The sequence below is a fragment of the Coregonus clupeaformis genome, unplaced genomic scaffold (genome assembly GCF_020615455.1).
Source record: "Coregonus clupeaformis isolate EN_2021a unplaced genomic scaffold, ASM2061545v1 scaf0049, whole genome shotgun sequence".
In the NCBI taxonomy this organism is placed as follows: domain Eukaryota; kingdom Metazoa; phylum Chordata; class Actinopteri; order Salmoniformes; family Salmonidae; genus Coregonus; species Coregonus clupeaformis.
This window is the reverse complement of record NW_025533504.1, coordinates 155,001-165,000: the sequence shown is the minus strand read 5'-3', so window position 1 is coordinate 165,000 and position 10,000 is coordinate 155,001. Positions and strand designations below refer to the sequence as shown.

Genomic DNA, 10,000 nt, shown 5'->3' with positions numbered 1-10,000 from the left:
CGGGAACGCCAGACAGCGGCGCAGCGAGAGACGGACAGACTTTGTCACCGTGTTTGTGTCCCAAATGGTACCCTATTCCCTATATAGTGCACTACTTTTGACCAGGTCACTTACTGGTGGCACAGACGCTGTTTCTTCCTTTCCTACACTGAGATTACCCTTGCCTAACGATTGCGTCTGAAGCTGGGCTTGTAGCACAGCTATTTTCGCCGTAAGGCGATCGTTCTCCTGTATATTATGAGTACAGCGACTGCAATTAGAAGACATCATGTTAATGTTACTACTTAGCTTCGGCTGTTGAAGATGTTGATGAACCATGTCCAGATAAAGCGTCCGGAGTGAAAAAGTTGAATAAGGGAAAAAAGTTGCGATGGAAAAAAGGAAAATAACGTAAAGTTGGCAGCTAAAACGCACAGGAAAATGACTCTTCTGTCTCGGGATAAACGTCCGGGGTGAAAAAGTTTAACGAAAAAAGATGAGTGAGGACAAAACTAAAAAGTTGGTAAATTTGTTGAACACAAAGATTGATTAAACGTTTATTAAAAGTAAAACGTGAATAGTTTGGCAGGTAGCCAAGTAGCAACAAACAGCACAGCAGTACGGAGACAATGCGGAAGCGAGACGGAAGTCACGTCAAATCTCGTACCATTTAGGACGCATTCCATTTGTCTCTGTGGAAAAACCAGTGCTAATGCTACCTGCCTACGATGCAACAGGAGCGGAAGCTGGCAGCAGCCATCTCTAACTAACGAAGCTCTCACATTGATACAAACACCTGGGCCACTTCATTGGTTAACTGGCAAAGTGCCAACACATCACCCAACTAAAACAGGCAGCAATATGAATGAGCCATGATGTGTTTAACATGCCCATACATCAACCAGGTTATTACATTAGAAAGTCCTATCTGCAGGGTTGGAGGTTGGTGGAGGCTGAATGTGTTATGCTGTCTCCACTCCATCTCAATGTTAACCCTGCTGTAAGTGTGATGCCTGTCTCCACTCCATCTCAATGTTAACCCTGCTGTCAGTGTGATGCCTGTCTCCACTAGGCTGCCGGATCAAGACAAGGCCAGGTGGCTGCCTAGTGGGACTCTTAGACTGGCACTCTATTCTCAACATACTGCACTACTTTTGACCAGGCCCAGAGGGCCCGTAGTGCACTATGTAGGGAATAGGGTGCCATTTGGGACCGAGCCTTACAGAAAGACTATATGTTGGGGCACTGTGTGCTGTTGGCTACAAGGCCTTACTTTTATACACTTTTCATACTATCGTAGAAACCTGAAGCCTTCTGTACTGGCTCAGCTTGGGTCAGAAATACAGCTCGGCTCAGCTTGGGTCAGAAATACAGCTTGGCTCAGCTTGGGTCAGATATACAGCTTGGCTCGGCTTGGGTCAGATATACAGCTTGGCTCAGCTTGGGTCAGAAATACAGCTTGGCTCAGCTTGGGTCAGAAATACAGCTTGGCTCAGCTTGGGTCAGATATACAGCTTGGCTCAGCTTGGGTCAGATATACAGCTTGGCTCAGCTTGGGTCAGATATACAGCTTGGCTCAGCTTGGGTCAGATATACAGCTTGGCTCAGCTTGGGTCAGATATACAGCTCGGCTCAGCTTGGGTCAGAAATACAGCTCGGCTCAGCTTGGGTCAGAAATACAGCTCGGCTCAGCTTGGGTCAGATATACAGCTTGGCTCAGCTTGGGTCAGAAATACAGCTCGGCTCAGCTTGGGTCAGATATACAGCTCGGCTCAGCTTGGGTCAGATATACAGCTCGGCTCAGCTTGGGTCAGAAATACAGCTCGGCTCAGCTTGGGTCAGAAATACAGCTCGGCTCAGCTTGGGTCAGAAATACAGCTCGGCTCAGCTTGGGTCAGAAATACAGCTCGGCTCAGCTTGGGTCAGAAATACAGCTCGGCTCAGCTTGGGTCAGAAATACAGCTCGGCTCAGCTTGGGTCAGAAGTGTGAAAAGGGTATTACATCTACAAGTCCAGGATTGTCTCTACTCAAAGATGTCTTGTAGTTTTCAGAGATATGGAGTTATGAAACCTTCTACATCTGTATTGATAAAGAACCAGATTCTTCCCCTGTTCATAAGTCATTCTACGGTACTTATCAAAAGCCACCGGCTTCAAAATCCATGAACCCTTCCATGAACTCATCTAGTCTAGACAAATCTAAAAATGTTCACCCGTTTTGATTCTATTACTATTGAAATGAGCGCGGATCATTTTCTCACCACGGGGAGGTACAAGGAGAGGGTTACTTTGCCTCCAGGCCTTAAAATATCCCCCTGGTTTCAGAAAGCAATGTGAAATCCTCCTTCCACTGCACCTGCTGCACACATTTGGTAAGTGGGTCAAGACTGGAGATGAGGGTGTTGCACCTCTCTTTTCCACTAAGCCAGGCTATTCTTACCATGGCCCGGGGCATCACGTGCCCTGAGCCCCGTCTATTCTGAGACATTGGACATGGTACAAAGAAGATATATGGTCAAGTAAACAAGTTTATCACGTGGAATTATATTCCTCTGTGGAATAAAATGCTTTTTTGGGGGGGGGAGTCAAGGACGTATTCAAGGGACGATCTTGTGATCAAAGCATGATGAATCCGCTAGGCCTTTTGTGATTAGAGAAGCCTAACATGGACTGATTCCAGAGGAGAGGAAGCATTTGTAATGCTTATTGGTTTAGTGCTTAAACAGCCTTCACCTTAATACGTCTGTTGGTGATCAAAGTAGTACCGGTACAGTAGATGGAATAACACAAGAGCACCTGGGCTCCCTATCTCCCAGTGCAATATAAATGCATCAACAACAACAACAATTCATATTTCATAGCCTGTCAAATGAAGTGTGTTTGATCCTTTTCAAATAGGCTTCCGAACGGCATCGTCCAAACCGAGACAAAGGTTCTGTGACTTTCAAGGGCATGCATAAGGCATGTATGTGGCTGTTGAAGCAAAAAACGTCGGAAAGAAAAAAGTAACTATTGTTTATTTAATCTTTGTTGTGAACAGTAGCTCTTGACTTATCCAACAGAGAAGCAGGGCAGGTGTGGCATAGGAGCATTCGCTAAGTGGCTAGTTTCAAAGCAAATCATAAAAGTGCAAAAAGTTTCCAGTTTCACCACAACAACTGCAATTCCCCCCCAAAAAGAAGGTGTTAGACCCTACGGCCAGCCAAGCTAAAAACCAGGTAGTCAAACCCCCAGACTGCTTCTCAAATGGCACCCTATTCCCTATATAGAGCACTACATTTGACCAGAGCCCTCTGGGGCCTGGTCAAATGTAGTACACTATATAGGGAATAGGGTGCCATTTGGGACGTAACCCAGACCTGTAAATTGTTCTCCACTTTGTTTTCAGAAGGCTATCTTTGATTAAACAAACAGTGGTGTCTTAGTTCCTTCTGCCCGGCTACAGTCCTCTTAACTCAGTGACTACTGCCTGTCACACTGTCAGCTGTCCATGACGGACAACGTGTCCAGGAACAACACAACCCTTGTGTCCCCCCCTTGCCTGCCAACCTCTCTGAGGACTTTAATGAAGACGGACAGGAAATGGAGGGGGGTGTAAGGGGCCTCGCACAAGAAATGACCACATATAGATTCTAGAATCCAAAGGGCAGGATATGTTTTTGTAAGGGGCTTTTATCAATGCATAATAATTACTCAGAGAGACAGAGATGATTGATAATCCAAAAGGAAGATCATAAGGATTTTTATAATTTAGTGCCGCAAAAATGTAGGGCAGGGAGAGTTTTTTTAGTGTTCATAAATGTGCTGTTTCTTTGCAGCTTGTGTCAAAGGTAAACCTAGGCTAAAGCATTGATGGTAATACTCCATCTGCCTCGCAAGATAAATTCAAGATCATTTCTGGGAACCCTCTTATTTGGACGAGGCACATTATTATACTTTGGCAACTGGTTATGTGGACTTGCAGGCCACCCCTAACCTCCTAGGTTTACAGGTATGTTACCAGAGAGAAACAAACAGAGACAGAGGAGGTATTTCCTTGTGCGGGAATTTTTTTCCAAAGAGAGACACAATAAACACAATTGTATTTCATGTGCTTCCCCAGTTCTTATTTTAACCACAGTCTCCACAATGACTACAAATTAGCTTAAATGTATATTACAAAGTACCAAAAAACAGACAACATAATTATCCTAGCCTGATCTCTAAATTGTGTTTATACACAACATGCCAGCTCAAGCGGTAAAGTCATTAAACAGGTATAATTGTTTACCGTCGTAATTCGACGAGACACAAAATGGAAAGAATGTAATGTCATTTCCGTGACCTCACGGCAAAATTATGAACAGTTTTTGGTTTGGCATGCAGCGAAACGTAGAGGGAGGTATAATTGTTATTTATACATAGCTCCCTAGAGAGATCCTCAGCTTTAAACCAACAAACCTGAGCTGCCTTTGGCTGACAAGTTGTGTGTTTTCAAAAGAGTTAGTGGAGCTCATAACTCTAGAGAAATTAAAGGTACTTTAAGTCTTCCATTAACTGTCCAACTGAGAAGCCCTAACAGTGAGGCCTAGGCCTTTGTCTGTGTATTACCGTTAATAACACAATAAATAAAGATTGGAGTTAGTTCTCAGGGAACAGCATTGTAGCCTATGTCTTTGTGAGGAAAGGAACACACAATTTATAACATCATCAACTTACAATTGGAAAGAAAGATTGCATCGGTTTTGTATTATCATTCCAACAGTGTGTGTTAGTGCTCTGTTGGTGATGCATACGTTTTGCTCTATGTTAGGAGAGGTCAAATAGGAGGGAAGGATTCTGATAGCTATTACTGCTCTGGCTTACCTTGTAACCTCTCCCCATTATTTGAGTAAGGGTTCCCCTGAAGGGGTACGGGGGGTGAGAGGGGCCTTGGGGGCGGGGTGGGGGTTCAAAGGTCATAATAGGCCTAACTGATTGTCATTAGCAGGTCATCAGTATGGTCAGGAAATGCTGTGTGGATACACAGCGGTAACCCTGGGATGACAGAGGTCACAGCACATTCATTGTATTAATAACCCATTCATGGAAGGTAATTGTAACAGCCTGCAGACAGACACATACTGGTTGAGGACAAGATGTCTGTTAAAGGATTTATCCACATATATGTTAACATAGACACTTAGAAGGATATAACCGACTTCGGAATGTCCTGCAGTTCATTTGGAGCTAAGTGTTAGAAATAGTTTGATTGTGGTTGAGTGTGGTACATTTACGCTGGTGTGTGTGGTTGAGTGTGTGCTGTTGTGTGTGTTCGTGTGTGTGTTTGTACGCGACATGGTCGCCGTCTTACGAGTTCCGTCCAGACCTTTTTTGTGTTTATCTTTCCTTTGTTTTGGTACAGAAAGTTCATACTATTATCACCTATTACAGCCAAGCACTTTTGGACATCAGATCGTCGGTTACTAACCTCGATTTCAACCTGGTGCCTAGTGACTTTACCCCCCGCCTACATGTATCTTCCTCAACTACTTTGTACCCCAGCACATTGCTATGGTGCTGCTACTCCCTGTATATAGTTTCATTCTGGTGTGTTTTATTGCTGTTGTGTTTTTATTTTCTTATTTTAACTTGGCATCGTTGGGAAGGGCTTGTAAGTAAGCATTTCACTGTAAGATCTACACTTGTTGTATTCCGCGCCTGTGACAAGTAACATTTTATCTGTGTGTGTGTGTGTGTGTGTGTGTGTGTGTGTGTGTGTGTGTGTGTGTGTGTGTGTGTGTGTGTGTGTGTGTGTGTGTGTTTGTGGCCGTACCTGTTTTCCTCAGGGGGAAGTCATCCTTGCCGTCCTGAGGGGAGGGGAGTGTGTAGTGACAGACAGGAGACATGCCTCCCAGGGGAGAAGAACTCTGGTCCAGAGATGTGTGGTGGGAGGACCTGGACACAGAGCACACAGCGCCACAACATGTCACATCCAGCACGACCAGGAAGTATCTACTCAATTATTATCTACAAAATTATATTTTTGTCGAAAATCTTGGTTTGTGTGCGAACAGTGACATACGCTTGAATATAAATATATAAACATTGTTTTGAATTACAAAAGTACATTTTCCTGAAGAAAAATTGTGTGCTTGCTTCAGATGCCCAAAAGTATTTTTATGGTAGTGGAAGAAGTTATTAGACAGAATCACAACAGTGAGTACTTACGTGTACCAGAGCTTGGGGTGGTGGATGAGAGCGTGTGTGGCTCCGGCAGTGGACAGGTCCTTGTTTGATTTACTCAACAGAAACTCTTGGAGTTTCTGCTTCACCTCGTTACTGGCCACAGCACCTGTGAGACCAGCAGCCAGAGAGAGACAGGGATTGGGGTCACCCTGGGGCTCAGGGGGTACAGACTCAGAGCCACTGTGTCCCAAATGGCACCCTATTCCCTTATAGTGCACTAACTCTGTCAAAACATTAGTAGAATAGGGTGCCATTGGGGATGCAGTGACTGTCTACCAAATGTATATCTATACAGCACTGTATTACTATAGTGTTTTCATCAAATCCACACATATTGTTGCATTGAAATGTTTGACACTGGGTATAGCGTTTCTATAGTATTGTTTCATCACATCCACACATAGAGTTGCTTTGAAATGTTAGACACTGGGTATAGCGTTTCTATAGTATTGTTTCATCACATCCACACATAGAGTTGCTTTGAAATGTTAGACACTGGGTTTAGTATTTCTATAGTATGTTTTCATCACATAAACACATTGTATTGCTTTAAAATATGAGTCTCACATTGTCTGGTTTAACAATATCCATAAACCTAGCACATCAACTATCAGGTATTTTATTTCTCATAGAATTAGTCTTTCTGAATAGATGATCTAATGTAGGAACATCTCCCTCTAGTGGGGGAAAAACATGCTACAATAAAGTCCAAGCTACAGCCTTGGCTAGTGTTTCATTAGTCATCACTATTCACTACAGCCTTGGCTAGGGTGTCATTAGTCATCACTAGTCACTACAGCCTTGGCTAGGGTGTCATTAGTCATCACTAGTCACTACAGCCTTGGCTAGGGTGTCATTAGTCATCACTATTCACTACAGCCTTGGCTAGTGTTTCATTAGTCACCACTATTCACTACAGCCTTGGCTAGGGTGTCATTAGTCATCACTAGTCACTACAGCCTTGGCTAGGGTGTCATTAGTCATCACTATTCACTACAGCCTTGGCTAGTGTTTCATTAGTCACCACTATTCACTACAGCCTTGGCTAGTGTTTCATTAGTCATCACTAGTCACTACAGCGTTGGCTAGTGTTTCATTAGTCACCACTATTCACTACAGCCTTGGCTAGTGTTTCATTAGTCATCACTATTCACTACAGCCTTGGCTAGTGTTTCATTAGTCACCACTATTCACTACAGCCTTGGCTAGGGTTTCATTAGTCACCACTATTCACTACAGCCTTGGCTAGTGTTTCATTAGTCACCACTATTCACTACAGCCTTGGCTAGTGTTTCATTAGTCACCACTATTCACTACAGCCTTGGCTAGGGTGTCATTAGTCACCACTATTCACTACAGCCTTGGCTAGTGTTTCATTAGTCATCACTAGTCACTACAGCCTTGGCTAGTGTTTCATTAGTCATCACTAGTCACTACAGCCTTGGCTAGTGTTTCATTATTCCAAGTTAACAAACATATCACCGACCATTTCGAATCCCACCGTACCTTCTCCGCTATGCAATCCGGTTTCCGAGCTGGTCATGGGTGCACTTCAGCCACGCTCAAGGTCCTAAACGATATTATAACCGCGATCGATAATAGACAGTACTGTGCAGCCGTCTTCATCGACTTGGCCAAGGCTTTCGACTCTGTCAACCACCGCATTCTTATTGGCAGACTAAATAGCCTTGGTTTCTCAAATGACTGCCTCGCCTGGTTCACCAACTACTTCTCAGATAGAGTTCAATGTGTCAAATCGGAGGGCCTGTTGTCTGGACCTATGGCAGTCTCTATGGGGGTGCCACAGGGTTCAATTCTTGGGCCGACTCTTTTCTCCGTGTATATCAATGATGTCGCTCTTGCTGCTGGTGACTCTCAGATCCACCTCTACGCAGACGACACCATTTTGTATACATCTGGCCCTTCATTGGACACTGTGTTAACAAACCTCCAAACGAGCTTCAATGCCATACAACACTCCTTCAGTAGCCTCCAACTGCTCTTAAACACTAGTAAAACTAAATGCATGCTCTTCAATCGAACGCTGCTGGCACCCGCCCACCAGACTAGAATCACTACTCTCGACAGGTCTGACCTAGAGTATGTGGACAACTACAAATACCTAGGTGTCTGGTTAGACTGTAAACTCTCCTTCCAGACTCACATTAAGAATCTCCAATCCAAAGTTAAATCTAGAATCGGTTTCCTATTTCGCAACAAAGCCTCCTTCACTCATGCTGCCAAACATGCCCTCGTAAAACTGACTATCCTACCGATCCTTGACTTCGGCGATGTCATTTACAAAATAGCCTCCAACACTCTACTCAGCAAATTGGATGTAGTCTATCACAGTGCCATCCGTTTTGTCTCCAAAGCCCCATATACTACCCACCACTGTGACCTGTACGCTCTTGTTGGATGGTCCTCACTACATATTCGTAGCCAAACCCACTGGCTCCAGGCATCTATAAATCACTGCTAGGCAAATCCCCGCCTTATCTTAGCTCATTGGTCACCATAGCAACACCCACCCGTAGTATGCGCTCCAGCAGGTACAGTGGGGAAAAAAAGTATTTAGTCAGCCACCAATTGTGCAAGTTCTCCCACTTAAAAAGATGAGAGAGGCCTGTAATTTTCATCATATGTACACGTCAACTATGACAGACAAAATGAGAAAAAAATACAGAAAATCACATTGTAGGATTTTTAATGAATTTATTTGCAAATTATGGTGGAAAATAAGTATTTGGTCAATAACAAAAGTTTCTCAATACTTTGTTATATACCCTTTGTTGGCAATGACACAGGTCAAATGTTTTCTGTAAGTCTTCACAAGGTTTTCACACACTTTTGCTGGTATTTTGGCCCATTCCTCCATGCAGATCTCCTCTAGAGCAGTGATGTTTTGGGGCTGTCGCTGGGCAACACGGACTTTCAACTCCCTCCAAAGATTTTCTATGGGGTTGAGATCTGCAGACTGGTTTGGCCACTCCAGGACCTTGAAATGCTTCTTACGAAGGCACTCCTTCGTTGCCCGGGCGGTGTGTTTGGGATCATTGTCATGCTGAAAGACCCAGCCACGTTTCATCTTCAATGCCCTTGCTGATGGAAGGAGGTTTTCACTCAAAATCTCACGATACATGGCCCCATTCATTCTTTCCTTTACACGGGTCAGTCGTCCTGGTCCCTTTGCAGAAAAACAGCCCCAAAGCATGATGTTTCCACCCCATGCTTCACAGTAGGTATGGTGTTCTGTGGATGCAACTCAGCATTCTTTGTCCTCCAAACACGACGAGTTGAGTTTTTACCAAAAAGTTATATTTTGCTTTCATCTGACCATATGACATTCTCCCAATCCTCTTCTGGATCATCCAAATGCACTCTAGCAAACTTCAGACGGGCCTGGACATGTACTGGCTTAAGCAGGGGGACACGTCTGGCACTGCAGGATTTGAGTCCCTGGCGGCGTAGTGTGTTACTGATGGTAGGCTTTGATACTTTGGTCCCAGCTCTCTGCAGGTCATTCACTAGGTCCCCCGTGTGGTTCTGGGATTTTTGCTCACCGTTCTTGTGATCATTTTGACCCCACGGGGTGAGATCTTGCTTGGAGCCCCAGATCGAGGGAGATTATCAGTGGTCTTGTATGTCTTCCATTTCCTAATAATTGCTCCCACAGTTGATTTCTTCAAACCAAGCTGCTTACCTATTGCAGATTCATTCTTCCCAGCCTGGTGCAGGTCTACAATTTTGTTTCTGGTGTCCTTTGACAGCTCTTTGGTCTTGGCCATAGTGGAGTTTGGAGTGTGACTGTTTG

The 10,000-nt window shown here is 44.3% G+C and overlaps 1 protein-coding gene across 5 annotated transcripts in view; it reads right to left on the bottom strand.

The window, feature by feature from the left end:
* The window catches only part of LOC121555536 (histone deacetylase 9-B), a 50,753-nt gene that overhangs the window by 14,552 nt on the left and 26,201 nt on the right, over positions 1 to 10,000 (bottom strand). For 3 of the 5 annotated variants that reach the window (XM_041869370.2, XM_041869372.2, XM_041869374.2), the window contains 2 exons: positions 6,169 to 6,301; positions 5,774 to 5,895 (listed from right to left, as the gene is read on the bottom strand). In XM_041869370.2, the coding sequence (XP_041725304.1) occupies positions 5,774 to 5,895; positions 6,169 to 6,301 (255 nt within the window). The remainder of the gene's footprint in view (positions 1 to 5,773; positions 5,896 to 6,168; positions 6,302 to 10,000) is intronic. The other 2 variants (XM_041869371.2, XM_041869373.2) reach the window with 1 other exon arrangement.